We start from the raw sequence: 19,304 nt of genomic DNA, 5'->3' as shown, positions 1-19,304 counted from the left end.
CTCTTTATTGGTGATACTAGAGCCAGTTCTGCTGCACTTCTCCCCACACCCTTCATTAGAAAATGCGACATGAATTAGATGTGTAAGTGCATAGATGTGCATAGAATAAGAAATTCTACCATGTAGCAATAAATAAGTAGTTACATATACTGACAAAAAAAGTGCCAAAATTATAGTGATATTTTACAAAGCACTGAATTGATCCATTTTCAAGCAACACAATTTATAATACCTCTCACCTTCTGGCTTTACAAGAAATAAAATGTTACTCCAACCACCTTATGACTGTTGTCAAAAAGCCAAAATAAGCATGATAGTTGTTTGGATTTTACTAAACTAACCTAAATGCAACTGAAAGAGTTTGAATGAACAGACATTACCTTTCATTTAAAAGAAAAATGTTTTCATCAGCAGATGACAGTGATTGCAAAGAAGATTTAATATTTTTCTTTTTACAGTGTTTCATTAATTCCTTTGATAAAACAAGTTACTGCTATGGAAAGTATTAGCAATGTAAAAAGGTGGCACTCCTTTGTGCTTTACAAAGGACTACTGTTTTCATCTGTAAATCTAGAGACTACTGATCTGTGCAGAGATTATTTCTGTTTAAGCCAAGGATCAGTGTCCCTTCAGCAGGAATTTGACTTTAGCCTGTTTTATTGGCTTTTGCGAGATTTATCAGACTGCTGAAGGCAGGCACCAATACATGTTAAAGTTTCTTGCAGATACTGGAAATGAATAGCAGGAGAAGGGCAAATATCAGCTGTCAAGTACTGAATAGGAACTCTTTTTTTCTCCCTTGCTGTTAAACATTTATTTTGTCCGCTCTGTCGGGGTAAAGATTTGCGCTCAGTGGCTTGGGCTGGGTAAGCCTTGCCCCCCCGGCTTGTCACTCTCCGCTGATCTATTTGCTTTCCAAAGCCTATCCTCTCTGCTCCTGCCAAAGCAATTTCACTGCAGGGTCTTGTCAAATCCACGCTCAGACAAGCGACGGCCTTGAACAATTCCTTAGTGCTAAAAAGGTCAAAGATCCCAGATATAACCAGGTTTCCCGTTTCCTCAGTTATGTACACACACACCTGCAAACACCACCTCTCTGCCCAACTTCAGTCCAAGGCGCGGGCTGGAGACACCGGTGGTGTCCCGGGCTGCAAGATGCTTTACAGCAGCTATTAAAAGGCAATATAAGGTGCCATGCAGCAACAATAAATACAGCACTTGCAGTGCAACAGCCCAGAGGGAATCCCCTCCCAACCTCTTCTGCCTATTAACTTGAAACATTACTTCTAAGCATGAAATTACACGGGGGGGAAAAAAAAAAAAAAAAAGAAAAAAAGAAGGAAAAGAAAAGCAAGCCATGCACCCCCAAGCACGTTTGTTTTCAGGAATTCGGCTGGAGTTCACGCCCGACCCGAGATGCCCCATAGGCGATGTGCCAGGCAGGTAACGCTGTGCAGCACCGCGCTACCCCCAAAAAACCGCGGGCATCCCACACAGCTGTGATTCCCTGGCTCGGCTTTCCGCCCCCCGAGCCCGCACCGGCACAGGTACGGGCACAGGTACAGCCACCGGCACAGGTACAGCCACCGGCACAGGTAGGGGCACAGGCAGGGGCACAGCCACGCGTGCGTGCCGGCTCACACCGCCATCTCCTACGTGTGCCAAAGGGGCGCATCCAGCGCCCAACTACGGCCTCGGGAGCAGCGAAAAGCGCCGAACCGAACGCGCCTTCCAAGTTCCCCGAAGAAACCCGGCGGCAAGTTGAGATTTTTCGGTGTAAGAGATGACAGGCTCCGCCGCCGGTGCCGAGGGCGGCCGGACACGCCGCCGGCACCGCCGCGGAGAGCGGGGTGGCCCCGGGGCTCGGCGGAGCCGCCCCCGCCGCACCTGCTGCCCCGCGACCCCGCATCGCCCTTACCCCTGGAGCTGCTCCCTCATGGCGGCGGCTGCGGAGACAGAAACAGCGCGTCCGCCCAGCCCCGCCGCTCAGCGCCACTGCGGCCGCCCTGCCGGCAGGGAGGGACGGCGGGAGGGAGAGAGGGAGGGATGGAGGGAGACAGGGAAGGAGGGAGGGGACGGGGCTGCCCCGCCCCGCTCCGCTCCCGCCCGGCGGCGCTGCCGGCGCCGCACCCCCTCACCCGCCCCAGCATCCCGGCTGCGGGGCGTCTGAGGGCACCTCGCCCCTTGCCGGCTTCCCTGGGGCTGTGCAGCTCTTCTGGAGGCGGGAGGAAACCCTCGGGGCTTCCTTTGACTTCTTTTTGTTTGTTTGTTTTTTTTGTTGTGTGTCCTTTGCCCTGCCCCGGGCCCGCCAGAGAGATGAGTGTGCTGAGAGGCGGCAAATCGGTTCACTTTCAGAGGGCTTGGGAAGAAAACTTAGCTAAAATATGCACCGAATCTGGAACGGATTTGAAATGGGCCTTAACCTGCCTTTTTTTTTTTTTTTGCCTTTTTTTTTTTTTTTTTTGCTTTGCAGCTGTTAATTTCAGCGCTTAAAATGCCGAGTGGTTTATTTGTGAGTGAAATCAGGTAATTTCATTTCTGAAGGCTTGTCTTGGCCCTGCAGGGAAGAGTGGGCATGTCCTCCTGGTCAGCCAGAGCAGAAGAAAGAGTTCTGCTCACGCCGAGTTACTGTTGTGATGTTTCTTTGCATTAATATGTAATCATCATCATGGCTAGGCTTCGTGAACGAAGATTAATATGTAATATGCATTACACAAAGGAAAGCCAACAATCTCCTCTCAGTGTCACAGGCATTTCAAATCAGTGTGACCAGTCTCCATTCATGCATATTGTACATCTATGTTTTTTATTCATTAAAATGAGGCTGCAGAAAGAACTGAGTCCTTCACATAATCAAGTAGTTTTTCAAGCCTTACAGATTGTGCTTTCTTGGTAAAGCCACCCAAAAAAATAAAAGGTGTCTTTCAAATCAGAATGATAGAACGTTTTTGGTTGGAAGTGACCTTGAAGATCGTCTTGTTCCACCTCCCCTGCCATGGGCAGGGACATCTTCCACTAGACCAGGTTGCTCAAAGCTCTGTCCAGCCTGGAATGCTTCCAGGGATGGGGCATCTACAACTTCCCTGGGCAACCTGTGCCAGTGTTGCACCACCCTCACAGTAAAGAATTTCTTCTTAATATGTCATCTAAATCTTTCCTCCACCTTTCAAATGTACAAAAAGTCCTCCCTGTTTTTACACTGGGAAGATGCAGGCCTAGAAGCATAGAAAATTCATCCCATCCATAGTTTCTATACCACAGGAATATCCCATAGATTGCTTTCCTATTACATACATGTCAGTAGGCACTGAACTTGGAAGGTTTTAGCCTAAGTACCAGGATATTCAGGGCTCCCCATAAGGCTCCAGGTCACTGGGTTATCTGAATTTAAGAAAAGTTCAAAAAGCAGTCCAAGGAGAGCCCATGTGTTTTTTTTCCAGAAGCATTAAAAGTGTGAGATGCTCAAGGTTCAACCTCTCAGACCCTCAAATGCAAATATAAAAATTAATGGAATTGAATACTAAATTCTCATAGTTTCCAGATGATTTAGTTTGTTTTAAAAGGTCTAACTCATAGTTTTCAGTTACCTTGGACCTACAGCACTACCACAATGTGGAAAGAAAACAGAGGATTAATTTTTGAGTAAACATAAATCACTACGTTAAAACTCATTACCTTGTGAATTTTCAGTTTAATTCAGTGGATCTGGTATTAGATCTATTGCTCCGTCAAGTATCTTAGTTTTGAGGTGAATAAACTGGCTGAAGGCTGTCAATTATGTTACATCAGCAATCTCACATTTTCCCATCTTTAGCCAAGTTTTAAGAAGTGAGGAATCTTTCTCTAAGTCTTGGTTTGCCTCTCACTTGGGAGGAACCTCAGGGCTCACAACAAGGAGAGAGCAGCTGCCCGTGTCATACAAAGGGACAGGGGCAGCCAGAGGCCCCCCGTTTCACAGCAAAAGTGGTTTGTTTTCCCTCAGAAGTATCTAGCACTGATACCCCACCCGATACACATTCCTTCAATTTTTACTGTTTCTGGAGTTTCCTGGTCTGCCTTAACAGAAGCTTGATGCTGCTATTATCACGCTGGTCTTCTTTCCCATACAATAGTGCCAAGTAATAAGAATTTAAAAACCAGTCTGAATTTCTCATACTTTGCATAATCTTCTTTCTCCTTGAGTTACAAATAAAGCATTGTATTCAATTAGACTCACAGCAGGTGAAAACCCCAATTAGTGAATCCATTTTCTTGGCTTTTTTTCCCTACCTTACACCCACACACCACTTTTTTTTTTTTTTTTTAAACAATAAAGGGGAACTCTGAGTCATTCCTCAATTGAAAAGCAAATTAACCCTTTGATCTCCCAAATCAAACTATTAGTCGCTCAGGAACATCCAGGGGAAAACATGAATGTTGAAGGATTAACAGATTAAGGCCTATTGACTTTATAAATTGATTTTTATAAAAAAATCCATTTCATGTAGTTCTGATTGTTGTCTCCAAATTCACAAAAGCTTTTAGGTGTTTTGATTGACCTGAAAATTATATTTTTTCTGTATAATGTACACACGTAGTACCACTCTTGCTTCAAATTACTTTTAAACTACCAATAATTTCATACAAAAATCTATTTTGTTTGCAGTGTAAGTGGTTACTGTCTCTGACATTTGCAACTGAAGCCAATCCTTATGCCATACTTAATGTTAGGCCATTTATTTGATAAAAGATAGTGATCTTCCTGTAGAAAATAAAACAGGATTACAGACTAATCTCAATTTTAATTGTGGTGCTTTTCTTATGCGGGGGCTATTCAGTCAACTTGTGCACCTACACAGAGACCTTAATCAGAGGAAGAACCGTGTTTATTTCTTTTAAACTGTTGGTTTGTCCTGGACTGTATCTAGTTGAGGTATCTATGTCTGCAACATTTAATAACACCAGGTGCTTAAAGGGAAATCACAGCTGCCTAAAAAGTGGGGGATAATACTTAGAAGTGGTCTTGTTACCTCAAAACTCTTCCAGAAAAAAAAGAGATAGAAAGATGAATTGGATTTGCAGGCAGTCTGACTGCATTGCTTGCTGTCCAAATGGTCAATGGAATCTCTGTATTTAAGAAACCTGATCTTTCAATGTTAATATGTTCTTCTCAGAATGTTGTTCCTTTTCTATGGGGAAAGAGCCAAAGACATATACACATTAAAAAAAAAATAAAATAATGTGAACATAAAATAATTGATTCCTAAACATTAATGTTCAAGTATAACTCTAAATTTTATGTAAAAGATTAGCATCATTACTCCAAGTTACAGACAGATATGGAAACCCAAACACAGAAATGGGTAAGGAATTGCCTAAAAGTGGGGCAGACATTAAGGGTACAAGTTTGCTTTTAAGTTTAGCATTTTGTGAGTTAGAAAACTAGAGAGACATTCCTTTAAGTTTTACTGTCCTGGAAAGTGAAGATACAACACTTTCCTATTAACTAAGTCTTGCTTCCAGAGCTCTGTGAAGCGTGCATCCCTCCTTGTAAGTGTGGCTGTACCATTTCTCATTATCTGGGCAGTGGATTAGCTTGCCTTGCATATAAGATGATGTTGTGGTGCCCTGTGTCAGGCTGGCTAATCCGTTACGCTGTTTACATCTATTTTCTTTTTCTTGGTATAAATAAATACTAAAAATCACTTGGGACGGCACAATGACACTTTCCTGGATCATCTCTCTTAAATATACTCCAAGGGCTGACACCTCCAGGATGTTTTGGGTATTTCTTGATAGCTCTCTCAGAAGAGCCAAGAAGAGAATACTGGCTTGGATGCAGCAGGTTTGTTTTATTTTGGGTTTTTTTTTGCCTGTTTGCACATTACCAGTGGAAATATATTAAAATACTGCAAATGTAATGAAGGAAATAGTTTTGACATCCTCCATTCATTTTCCCCAACACTGTACTGTAAATTAAAGTAAAACATTCATAGCTCGGTATACTTATAATCAGTTATTTACGCCATGGGATGCTGGGGAAGGAGCATTCCACCCCCTGTCCAGATGGAAACCTAACCTGTGTCACTTAGGAAGGGTGATGAGCTGGTGCTTCTTCTTACCCAGGGCTCATTTTCTGCAGGTACTGGCAAGTGAAGCTCACAAGACTTTGCCTGACATGTTTTGCTGAAATGTTCTTGGAACAGACAGAGAAGGAAGATGAATTTTTTTTTTTTCTAATAAAACTAATTCTGCAGTAAATATCACAGAGCTTACAGCAATGTAATGCCCAGCCTGGAAAGTATTGGTACATGGCACATGTGACAGGAGTACATCTGTTCCTGCTGAATGCTCAGTGGCAAAAACTCTGCATTCCTTTGGGCTGTACTTGCTTTTACTACAGTAAAGACACCTGATCAAAAGTGAAATCTTAGTCACCCTACAAGATGGGTATCACGGAGCCTCAGGAGCAGCCTGTGTGTGCCTTATGTTGCACTGCATTGCCTGCTGTTGCTAAAAGGTGAATGAGAGGGTGCCTGTCATTTTGAATACATCAGACATATGTATGAATTTCATCCGGCTGAAATCTTCAAAAGGCTAATTTGGAGAGCCAACAGTTATTTTTCAAGCTGATAGTGACAATTTAAACACCTTGCAGTAGCAGAGTGTTCAGTTTCTACTGCCATGTATCTGACCTTGAAAAGAGGAGTTGAGCGGGACTGAGATTAATTAAGATTACATGCATGGGGTAGATGTGGTGGGTAGCACATCCCACTTCCACCACCACTATGAGCTCTTCAGGTGAGCACCTGAAAATATCGGAAGCTCTTTTCTCCCTTCCATGAGAAACTACAACAAATAAAGGAAATTAAGAAAGAAGTAACCCTTACTTTTCTGGGATGGAGATGAACTGCAGTGTGAATAGTCTCAAGAATGGGAGATCAAGAAGCAACGTGTTGACATAACGCTAGAAAACTAAAAGTCGTAAAGCCCCCACAGAAGTAAGGCTTTTGAAGTAAAGGGAAAAAGAGAAAACTATATATATATATATATATAAAAAAAACAAGACTTGAAATCTACCAGCCAAAAACTTAGGTCAAGCATAACTGCTTTCTGATCTTTACGATACACAAAAAAGACTTGAAAAATAATAATTATACCGTAGTAAATTCTTGGTTTGAGGATTCCGTAGTGGCAAAATGAATGGTTATCATATCAAGGATTAAGACTGAGAAAAAATGCAGACTAATAAGGACAAATTAAACAAAGCAGCAAAAGCAAACTCCGTTTCTTTCTTTTCTTTGCATGCCCAGTTGGAAATAAATGATTGTTTTGCCTCCTGGGGGGATTAAAATAAGCAGGATTTGATAAACTCTCTCACTCACCGACTCTCTTTTCACCTCAAAATCTTTTTTTCCATGCATAAAATTATGTGTTGCAAACACAAAAGCTGGCTTCCGAAATCATTAACTTCTCCACTGTTTCCTATCAATGCACAGGTCTCAATAGCAAGAAACTCTGTCTCTTGCAGTCCTACTTCACTCAGGCCCAGAAAACCTGATGCTAGCTACCAGTCACCATGCACTCCTGGTCCCTATCAAGCAGCCGCCTCTTCCAAAGGCTTCCAAAGGCATCAGAGGAGAAGCAAATTTTTTGCTAATTTACTTTTTGGTTGCATTCCATAATATAAGCATTTTTGAGACTATTAAATCTATGTTTTGTGACTAATGTAATACAAACAAATTTTTTTTTTCTTTCATTGAGGAAACTTTTTCAAAATGTCTCGATGCAAATATTACCTAGGAGAGAAAATACTCATTTGGGGGAAAAAAAGCCACTAAGATCATGCTAGGAGATGACAGCCTGGGATATTCCAGTGGTAAGGCTGCACCTATATAGTAAACGAAGAGAACAATGAAATCTCTTCCATTTTATGACAGCTATATGCAAGTTCCCAGTCAGGCCACTAGCTAGGCAGACTTCAAACCTTTGAAGTAATGTATTCATTTTTTGCTGCCTATATTCTGCCTGTATTTCAGCAATGGGTGCTTTGTTGTGTTCTCACAGGAATTTGTAGTTTTTGTTGATTTGAAATATAGGTTGAACCTGTCATACATATCATGCTGTTTCCTCAATGATTATAATATACTATACATAACATTATAATACGTAATTCAAACACAAGAGGCCCTGCCTACTTTTATGTACACACTAGGCTTTTTCATTATCTTCCCAAAGATGTCAAGGCCATTGACTTCAGTCAGTATCATTTTGAGGTCGTATTCCTAACCTTTTCCCTGGATTGGACCATGCAGAGCCCTGATGTGGGAAAGGTATGGTTCTCCCTTCCTGGTAAATCATTGGTAAACTCACTGATATAGATTCCAAACTGGAGAGTCTTTAGCTTCCCCCCTGGTGTAACATGAGCAAAGCTTAGTCTTTCTGCATGGCAAGATTGCTTTGCCCTCTCTTCCTAAATGACTTATGTGGGGATCAAGGAAGCGGAGCACTGCAACTGGGGGTAGAATCTTCCCAGAGAAGTTAATGGCAGGAGGGAGCAGCTGCATCTAACTGGCCTCACCAGTAATTCTGTCCAGGCTAACTCCTTCATCTGATCCAGGTGACATTTCTCATCATTTATTTGCATAGAAATGCAGCTTCAGGTTTAGGGTTGTGCAACTACTCCCAATCTGAGGTCATCAAGAAAAGAATTCTGTAAAGGAAAAGTTTCTCATCTGCCATTTCTGAAATCAAAACTTTTTATTTCATTTCTAAACAGTATCCTATGAAAAAAAGTGCTTAACTTTGGCTAGAAAATGAGACAGTTGTTCATACAGCTCTGGCAGTGCCCTTTAATGGCAAGTGGCAATAGTCTCGTCCATGCCAAAGAGTGAAAATTAGTGTTTATATATAGAGAGAGTCATTTGAAACAAATACAGGCATACAGATGCCTACATTAACTAGTGCTTCCAGAGACACATGAATCAGTATCAGCTACCGTGGTGCCATGTCCTAGGGCACAGATACCATTTTATCCTAATTGAATCTAAATGTATGTTAGCACTTAAATACTTCAGTAAAGAGGGATACAAAGGAATTTTGAGGTAAGATAAAAATTATTTCTTAGCTAAGTGGATTTCATTTATGCAAAGGATTTCATTCAAATCTCCTGTGGCAAGTTCAAGCATTTACACTTTGGCACATGATCTACATAATTCCAGACAGCTTCTGCACCTTCCATTTACTGAACCTTAATACAGTTCTTCCTGCAAAGTAGTCCTCCCAGCTTTTACATTTAGGTATCTTTGTGTGGCTCCTACTATCTCGGGCAGAGTAGCTGGCAGTTAATTCAGGGAAGAATCCTGTGGGTGCTACCTGATAGAAAAAAAGTGCTGCTAAACTCTATTGCACAGTTAAAACTTCATGCTTGTCTAAGTCTAATAATGGGAGTGCATTTAGTAGAACTCAATGTCTAGGTACACTTTCAGTATTTCATATGTTAGAATTGAACCAAATGACTCATGGTACATCTGAACAAGGCTTCAAATAGCTTGCAGTTCTACTGGCATACCTTCATTCAGTTTTCTGATCTCAGTTATTAAACAGAAAATGGAATCTCTTAGTGAAAGAATAAACCTGCAAAATTAGGATTCTCTTTCTAGCAACACATCCAAATTCACTGTGAAAAAATTTGCAATGAAAATCAGAGATGCCTCGTCTGCCCAAGCCAAAGAGCCTTGACATTTACGATCAAAGGTACGCAGATGACTTTCAGGACCTGCCATACACTCCATTACTAAATCAAGAACAATGGTGAATGTGTTTAGCTCAAAATCAGCCAAAATAATTTTTTTCTTTCTATACTGAGCATTTTTCCACACTGAACTAAACGAAAATTTTCCATATTTGTATTTTGAACTATTTGCTTCTTCTTTAGGAAATTACTTTTAAAGGTGAGAACTAAATCCTGAACAACCCACACAGCCCTAAAATATTAAGGATTTAAACATTGGTTATGGTCCATATTGACATTCTTAGACACCTGCTGCTACATCTGACTCCCTTGAACACATTATCAGAAATGTCAACCTGCAAATTCTACCATATCAAAATCTTCAGCTTTTTCTAAAATAGTCCAAACTTAAAGAGAAAATTCTTATTGCTAGGACTACGTGAAGTTACCCATCTTTATCATCTCCTTCACTGCATGACATGGAATGCCAGATTATTTGAAAAATTCAAAATAACCAATTCCATATTATCAGTCCTAAGAAAGATCACACAGTTCTTTTCACTTTCCTTTCAGGAAAAAAAAAAAAAGAATGTTTTAAATTCAACCAAGATTTCTCTATATCTACATGGTACACTACAAATGCAGAGCATGCACAGCAACCAAGCCATTTGTTTATTTAATAGTGTCCAGAACTTGGTATTTTATACTGGCATAAATTTAATAGACATAGATAACATAGATAACACACACTGTGTGGAAGATGATTTTTTGACTGTCATTAAAGTTAGAAAGAAGGATCATCTAAACTCACATCTCCTGTCTCAGAAAACATTACAAGTGTTGGAGCATTAATCCTTAATCCCAAAATAAAACCAGTCTGTCATATAAAGAAAAAATAAAGTGTTGTTTTAAATTATCATTCTTCTCTTTACGTAAATAATTTTCCTCCAGTTACTATCAACAGCTCTGGTTTGTGGTTGCCAACTTTAGAATCAAATGTCATTTTGCAAATAATTATCAGCCCTTCAGGTAATGTCTTTATACTAACATTCATCAGGTAAGAGAAAATAATAATAAAAAAGAACTCCAACCACATCTTTTAAATAAAAACAAGGTTAAAATATATGATTTCTAAATACTTTTGTACTTTAGCAATAAAACTTATTTTTGCTTATGGACATTAGAAATTTTATCAGTATTCAGAAATTAATCTCTTTTCATTTCTGAATACTAATAGAAACTGTTACTTTTCCACAGTTTTGTTGCTGCAGTTGCTCTTCATTCTCATTCTTAAAATTCTAGTATTATTATTTCTCAAATTATTATCCTTCCACCCATGTCCCAGACAATTTATTCTGTTTTTAGGGTAGCTAACTGAGCAAATAATTTATTAAGGATAAAAATAATTTTGCAAAGATTTGCAGAAGCTGACAGACTAAGAATTCTGCCAAATAGAACCTAAGCAGAGAGTAGAGGATAAGACCCCATTTAATCCACTGCTTTTATTCAAAACAGTGTATTTAATACTGAACTAAAACCTTTGGAGAGTTTTATTTTTAGCAGCTTTCCATCTTGAGCATTCATTTGGATTTACTCTAAGAATTACAATTTAGGAAACAAAGCAAAGAAACTTATTTCTTGTTTGTTACTAAGATATCATCATTAAAAGTCTTCCATTCCCCAAACAAATAAAGATATTTTTTTCCTTTATGCCATATTATTATAATCTTTCTGATAGTTTTCATTGTAAACATTGTACTTCACTGAGCTTTAAAATTTAAAAAAAAATTACAGTTTTAGAAGGGATTTTATGCAACGAAAATGATCATTTGGTGGTGACAATACACTATGTTGGATCAGAGATGACAAAATTGACTGTTTTATTTCCATGTCAACATTGTACATGAAACTTGCTCACAATTTGGAGAAAATGAGGCCAGTGTGATTACATCTATGCTGCCATTTAATTAAATGATTTAGTTTATCAAATAGCCAAGAGAGAGGAACTCTTCAAATGTGACAATATTTTAGTTATCTGAACTTTCTAGTGACATGTTACCGTGGCACTGCTATGTGTGTCTGCCTGAGAATAATTGTTTCTTGGCCCAAATTTCACACAGGAACCCTTGTTCTTATTGCTGGGAGGTGAATGGCTCTACAGCAGACTGGTCATGGTACTCCTCTACTTGCTACTTAGTGCTCCTGTGGACTCAAGGCATATATATGTGTTTTGATTTAAAATATATATATAAATATATATTATTTCAAATTATCTGACCTACTGTGGGAGTTTGATGCAGCTGAACTGCTGAAACAGCCATGGTACCTTTTTGAAACTAGTTGGGCCTGTCCCTGAAGAATAAATCCATCACAATAAATGGCTAAAACATCTTCCTACTAGCCAGGAGAGTTCTAGATCAGCTCAAATTCCTGTGATTTAAATGCCGTGCAATATAGTCACAAGTTCTGTGCTGTGCTAGATCCTCAAGCTTTTGTGATGAACTTACCAAAGAAATCAGTTGGTAATCAAACTAATTATTTTTAAGCATTTTTTCTGTCCAGAAAACAACTGATTTGACAAAACCAATCACTACCAAGGAAGAACTGACATAAATGCTGAATGCTCTACATGTAATTTCCAGTTTGCAGCAGACAAATTTTCTATGAAAACCAACTATTATTCTGTAAGCTGGCACCATTTTTGACAGAATTAATGAACTGAAGAAGCACTTCCAATGCATACCAGCATTTCTTTCTTAACATTTCATTATATACAAAGCAATGGTTTAGGCAGCAATTTCTACAAGAAAGTGGTAAAAGGCAGGACATAGAAGAATACTCATCCCTCCTTGGACTCCTCTGTGTGCACATACACTTCTGCATCTTGCCAAGTTTGTAAGCTGCAAAAGCACAGTGTGTAATGATGATGCTCTAACCCTTTTAGTGCATTGCATTCTACAAACTGAGCTGAATTTTACTTCCAAACAAAATTTTGGCTGCATTCCTTAGTGAGTACATGCTGTTCTCACATTGACAGGCTATTCCATTCTCTCACTTAAAGCAATTTGATGGATTTTAAATTTTTTTCACTTGTTCCTAGATGGACACAATTTATATAAATCAGTTCCAGCCAATAACTCCAACATCAAAAAAGACAGTTCTTATTTTCTTACTTAGGTCATTGTGCTGAAATTATATTTTCTCTACTTTGTTTTTCATATAATTTGGAATTATGAGGATAATTTAAAATACCCTCTAGAGCAGAATTTAATTGTCTGTTGTAAAGCTTTCCTTTTTCTAACTCAACGTTTAATAAAGTGCTAAGTTTGACTTTGGTGAGAAATTTAGCACTGCATTTCAGTGAGTAAAAAGAATCCCTAATCATAAGCAATGCAACACTATTCTATGATTTTATATTCTTATATATTGTGTAAATATAATTGTCTTAATATTGTCTTTTTAATAGAAATTCTTTGCTCAGAACCTCCCTGTCTTGAAACAATCACACTGGCCACAAGTAAGTATGGGGAATTTGAATGGTAGTATGAGTACTAAAATGTTAAGAAAACTACAACATCAACCTTAGATTGTTATATATATGTAACAGCAGAATTGAGAATGCTATTATTAAGGAACCTTTCAAGTTTATTTCATTGGTTAAAAAAAAAAAGTCTTGCTCTAATCTTTACTAGAGCATAAAGGCATAATGCAGTTTTATAGTGAGGAGTATGTGTAAAAAACAAGGCAAAGTTTAGGCCTAACTGCATTTTCTGTCAGCCAATATCTTAACCTAAAAGGACCATCTGGTCAGCCTCTTACATGGTGTAGAGTTAAAAGAAAAAAAACTACAATGGTTACATCTTCTGTAGGCACTGGAACAGGACAGAGGTGGATAGGGAAGTGATGGATATATAGTATAATAACTTCCAGGTGCTGTATCATCTGTCTACTGGTAGGTATGCTGAAATAAATAAATGATCAAAAAAATTCTAATAAAAAAAATATCAACAAAGTCAGGATGAGTTTTTGTAAATAAGAACTTGCAACACAAGTGATATGAAAGCAGCAAGATGATTAAAATGCAGAATCTTATTTATTATACATCAGGTAGATCAAAGCTTCTCAGTGATAACAAGGCACTGACTGGGGGTTGCCACCTGTTTGGTCTCACTTGCAATGGAAATCTGTGAGGTGAATTTGTGTTAAAGGTTGTCAGTACACATTACACTTATGAATGGCTTACATTGAAAAAAACCCACAAATTATTCTTATTTTGCTGAAGAGGTTTACTCATTATCCACCAGCACATATGCTACTTTCTTAGTTAATACAAAAAAGGATATTCTATATAATTCAGAAATGTTTCTGAAACAAACAAACAAACAAAAAAATGCAGGCAAATGCTCTTACTTGAGGCACATCACTTTAAGATAGTGGTAAAAAGACCTGAGTAGTATAAAATTAGAATATATTTGAGCTGTGGTTTTGGAGAGTGCTGAGCCTTGCAGCAGGCTGAGCTCAGAGAAGAAAGATTGTGGCAAGCAATCTAAAGTCTAGACAATGAGGCAGGAGGCAGTTTTCTAGTTTTTTTCTTTTTTTTTGGTTGGTTGTCTCTTTTGTCTAACCTCTTCACAAAGAACAGAACAGCTGTGATTTAAGGAAAGTGCATGGCTATAAATTTCTAACAGTTATTGGGAGGATCTAATAAAGAGTGGATTGAGGAAAGCTGAAAATCTGCAAGATGTAACAAGGCAAGGCAAGGCAGTGACAACCTTTGCCATTGTCCTTGAAATTTGCTGCAGAACTGGCTAAACAGATGAGCATAACTTCAGTCTGGAGATGTCAGAGCACCACTGGGCTCTCAGAACTGTAAATGACCATTTGTAGGAGATAAACTTAATGCATATTGGCAAGAAAATGGAAGAGTGAGTAAGAGTCAGAAAGATCTCTTTTAAGTAGGTGGAAATTTAATTTCAATTTATAAAACTGGGGAAAAAAGTTGCAAAGTACTTTAAAAACCACGGGTACCAAAATAAGAATTGTTTGGGAGGTCTCTGGGTGTTACAAATACATGTCACTGACCAAAACCAGTGTCAGGACTGACACAGGAAAAAGAAGCCCCTTTAGCTGATTCAGTTCAAACCAGAGAGGATCACTGCAAGACCACATGATGTGGGTGCAGGCAAGTTTGATAAAGGATTCACACTGACAGAGCCTTTTCCACTCCTTATTTCTAGAATAGTGAGCAAATGCCCCAGAGCAAAGCAGCGCTGAGGGTTTTGCGCTTGATTTTCTCAAGAGAAAGCTGTACAGATACAGATTTGTGTTTTGCCAGTGGCAAATGTTTATTCCACAATATTTTGGTCACTGATGTGAAAAAACATGATACATGAGAGGAAATGCTGAGAGCCAGATTCTGATCCCTTTTACACTACTAAAAATAAGAAGAAGCTTTGCTGAAAAAATCAATGAACATATCTCTCAATCCATGCAAGCTGCTTTAAATGCAGAACTTAAATTTGATTTGCAAACTTCTGGCACTAAGTCTGACTGGAACCTAAACTGCTCCCACCATAACCTGGGAGTCCTCTGTAGGTTCTTCTGCTCACTTCAAGATTGTTAGAGTGTGATGAAATATTTATTCCTCATTAAAAGTGAAAACAGGAGAAGAAATAATAGCATGTGAAAGCAAGCTTTAACATGTAATGACCATAATAGTAAGGTTTTGCTTTTGTGCCATAGCACAATTAAAATAGTGGAAAAACAGATGAATGAAGATATGCAGGAAAAAATATTTGTCAAACATGAAGATATAGAACGCTGTCTGCTGTTCTAATTGTTTGCTAATATTACAAAAGTATTAAAAGCATAAGCACTTCCATTAACGGGCAGTAATTAATAAAAACTAACAAGGCGATTTCACCTATGTCCTGAAAGATAATCTCATGGTGGTGTATATCAAAAAAGTTCATTTCAGTTTCAGAAGTTCAAACTAGTATTTGGAAATGGTGGTGAGCTTATCAGTAAGGGATCTTTGGGAATCAGTTTTTTAACCTCTAATTTTCAGGTGATACTTAAAGAAATCAGAAGTACCAGAGATAAAACATGCTTTTAGGCAACTGGGTCCTAGTGGTTAAAAAGCTCTCGCTGGTAGAAATCTGGAAGAAATTTCTTTCTAAACACTGAAGTAAAATTTCAAGATGCCTCTATTCCCAATTACTTGCACTAAAACTTTATAGATGAGAAATAAAAATGTGGTTTTGGTTTAGTAGTTCTAACTCTTGGTTTTTATTTTTCATTCCTGTAACCATTGACATTTCCAGCTACAAAATACAGTCTGTGTTACACTCAGGAAAACAGCTGCAAGGCACTTATTTCCACTCTCTAGGGCGTCTCCAGGTTTAAGCTGGGTATGATTTTAAAGCAGAATAATATATTAGAAAGTTGAGAATATTTCATTTGCTTACTTCAGCTTCTAAGTTTACTCTTTAGAATGGAAATCTGCAACTAGCATGGCAGATCTGAAATCCATATTCACAGAGGTGTATCTCCTTCTGTATTTCTAGACCAAATTCAGAAACATCTTTAATGAAGAACAGCTTCAGTAGCTTTTTCAAGGACATGCCTAAGTAGAAAGTATAAATACACATATTTGGGGAAACACAGCATTTACCCATTTTGGATAAATAAGAAACTGGCAATTTCCTCTCATTTGCCACACCACTGCTCAAGGATCTGTCTGTGACTGAATGGAGTCTAGAATGGAAAATAATAATCTGTCACTGATCCTTCCTCTCTGCCTATCATTATTCCAATAAACAAGGCTATAAACCCTTGTAATTTAGGTAAATCTTTCTAATGATATTATAGTTTAATTATTGTGAAGAGCTAATAATCTAAAAAGATCTCCTAAGCTGATTCTAAAAAAGATAAGTTACTTAATTGATGATTGTAAGATTCAGTGTTGCAAGAAACTAGTATTCAACTTAAGAAGCTTGCTTAGATAGAATGCTAGGCACAAAAGCTTTTAGTTAAATGAAGATTGCATTCTGGATTCAGTGAAAATTATTCAGTTTTTATGATGCTCCACTTCTCCACTGAATTTATCTGTGAAGATCAAATGGTAAAATTCTGCAAAATATTACAGTTCAGTAAGTATACTCACTGCAGTAGGGTATGGAAGTCTAAAAGAGAGAAAAGGAACTGCTTTAGCATGCTGAATCTCCCAGAAAGCATCTGACAAGCCACAAAAAAAGGAAAAAAAGTGGAGTGAATCAGCATAGGGGGAAAATGAACTTGGGCTAGCAAAAAGGTGCTTCTGTAAAAGAAAGAAAATAAGTGGTTGAATACATAAACCTATGTGTAGATGTTTTTAGAACCTCAATTACTGCAATCCCCTTCTGTCTTAAAACCATCCAAGAGCCAAACACCAAATGTCAACCCACCATGGATAGTTTTTAGTTAACCTGAGAGCGCTTTTCCTCAGGTATATAAGTATTCACCATTTTTAAGGGTTTTCCAATTCTGCAGGTCTCACTAGCTGAAAAATTAACCAGTACTACAAGGCAATCCCTGTATGAAAACGTACCCCATTTATTCAAATACAGGAATATCTTTCCTGAAGTGGATAATACTCCCAGCTTTTCCAATGCACTAAAGTGTGTTTACTTGTTAAAGACTCTTCTCTGCAAAATTATGCAAAGTGAAGTATTTTAAAAAGATGAAGAGGAAAGAAGGAACCTTCATGTGCCAAATTAAAACCCAGAGACATAATGCTAGAGAACACTTAGTTACTTCTGGTCTGTGCTCATTAATGAAAACCAGGATACTGCAAAGTAAAACAGCAGTCCTACTGACCTCACCCTGTTCATCATCTACTTCCCTCAATGTCTTCCATCTTGCTTTTTTTTTCTTAACCCCTTTCTGCCTGCACACAAAATATTTGGTTCTAGAGGACAACTATTGTGTCTCCTGTATCCATGGCATGCTTTTCTTTGAACAAGGCCTATGTGAGCAGGATGCCTCAGGGGGCATTTAGGAGGTGCAATGCTAAACTGTTTCTCAAACTGCAAAATATTGCTGCAACATGCTTCCAGACAACTAAGTCCTCTTTAAGCTTTGAGAAAAAACAGCAGCCAGCATCACTTCTTCCAATAAAGGATACTGGAGTACACTCATAATCTACCTTGGTTTCCCTCATGGATGAGGAGCATCTATTTTTTTTTGTGTCCTTAATTCTAAAATGTGCAAGATGAGATGGTATTTGAATATTGTTTCACTAGAGGTGATGTATGCACTTACATTTAAATTCCTGAGAGGGAAAAAATCTGATATATAAATAGTGTCATGTAACCAACAAACCCAGCACTGACCACACTCCACTTGTGGGGGGCCTGACCGTGTTTCTCTGTGCACACATCTTCTGCAGAGTCTCAGCAGAATCCATTACTTGGTACAGATCCTTGAGGAGAAGTGACAGACTTTATATGAAACTGTACCATTGAGCAGCAGGCTGGCAATGAATAAATGTCGCTCAGGAGGTTAGACATGCACAGCTGTAGAGATTGTGAAATTCAACCTCTGCCCTGAAAAATAAATACCTCAAAAAAATCGGGAAATTCTAGAACAGCGACATTAAAATGAATATAATAATTTTACTTGAAATATATGAGTTTGAGCCTTTTCTATTTATGAATGACAAGTGAAGAAAAATCTTTTTTTGGAAACAAAAGCACAACAAAACATTTGCTGTTGCCCTGAATACTAATGATGGAAGACTGTTGCTATGGTGATGCTAATTTTAACGCTCTTGCCTGTGGACTTCATATGAACTGCCCGTTTTAACTTTTGCAAATGTCATTTACAAAATGAAAACCCATTAATGACTGGCGAGGGCACAATGTTCCACTTTAATTAGAATAATAAGGAATGCTGATGCACAAAGTACAGGTTTGTGAATTGCTACAAAGCCCACACTGTCAAAATTAATTACCTCTGATAGGGACTTTGTTCTAATTTTTTTTTCAAAAGGAAGCTTTAGAATAATACAGCCGTAGCTTGACTCAAAGTTGAAAGCAGGCTCTTCTTTTAATACCAAGGTGGAATAAAGAAGTTTCTGACTGTAATAGAAAAGGTACAGTAGAGCTTAGAACTGTGACTGAGCCATGCTAAAGGAGCACCGATTCCAGGAACAGGGAAATGCAAGTGCCAATGCTGCCAGTAAAAGTAAAATATTTTTCAGAGAAACACCTGTTCAGAAAAGCAGTTAGGATTTAGAAAACAGAGTTTGTGTTTTCGAAGAATTTAAAAGTACAAATTGAGGACAATAAATTGAGTGGGTGCTGGGATATGGTTCTGGTTTAAGTTGGTGGGGTATTGCTGTGACTGGTTAACTGGCAAGTGCTGAGGCAAGTAGATGATGTTTAAAAAAAACTTGCATAGATAGTAGTGGTAATATCTTTTGTAATGCACCAAGCCCTTGCAAATCATGAGCATACATCTTTCATGAGAAAGGAAAAAAAACTTGCGACTACCATTTCTAATTTTGGGGAAACGTCTGAGCATATAAAGTAGGTGCTATGTTGCTAATGGT

At 38.4% G+C, this 19,304-nt stretch overlaps 1 protein-coding gene across 15 annotated transcripts in view; it reads right to left on the bottom strand.

Annotated features, from left to right (window-relative positions):
• Positions 1 to 19,304, bottom strand: part of DMD (dystrophin) — a 918,699-nt gene that overhangs the window by 81,572 nt on the left and 817,823 nt on the right. For 4 of the 15 annotated variants that reach the window (XM_027636491.1, XM_027636470.1, XM_027636501.1 and 1 more), the window contains exon 1: positions 1,919 to 2,041. The exons of the other annotated variants lie outside the window; for them this stretch is intronic. In XM_027636491.1, the coding sequence (XP_027492292.1) occupies positions 1,919 to 1,938 (20 nt within the window). In that variant the 5' untranslated portion in view covers positions 1,939 to 2,041. Of the gene's footprint in view, positions 1 to 1,918; positions 2,042 to 19,304 lie in introns of those variants that run through there. 15 annotated transcript variants of the gene reach the window in all.

Source organism: Corapipo altera, unplaced genomic scaffold (genome assembly GCF_003945725.1).
Source record: "Corapipo altera isolate COAL_440 unplaced genomic scaffold, ASM394572v1 0, whole genome shotgun sequence".
Lineage (NCBI taxonomy): Eukaryota > Metazoa > Chordata > Aves > Passeriformes > Pipridae > Corapipo > Corapipo altera.
The sequence above is the reverse complement of the archived record's forward strand: the minus strand, read 5'-3'. Positions and strand labels throughout refer to the sequence as shown.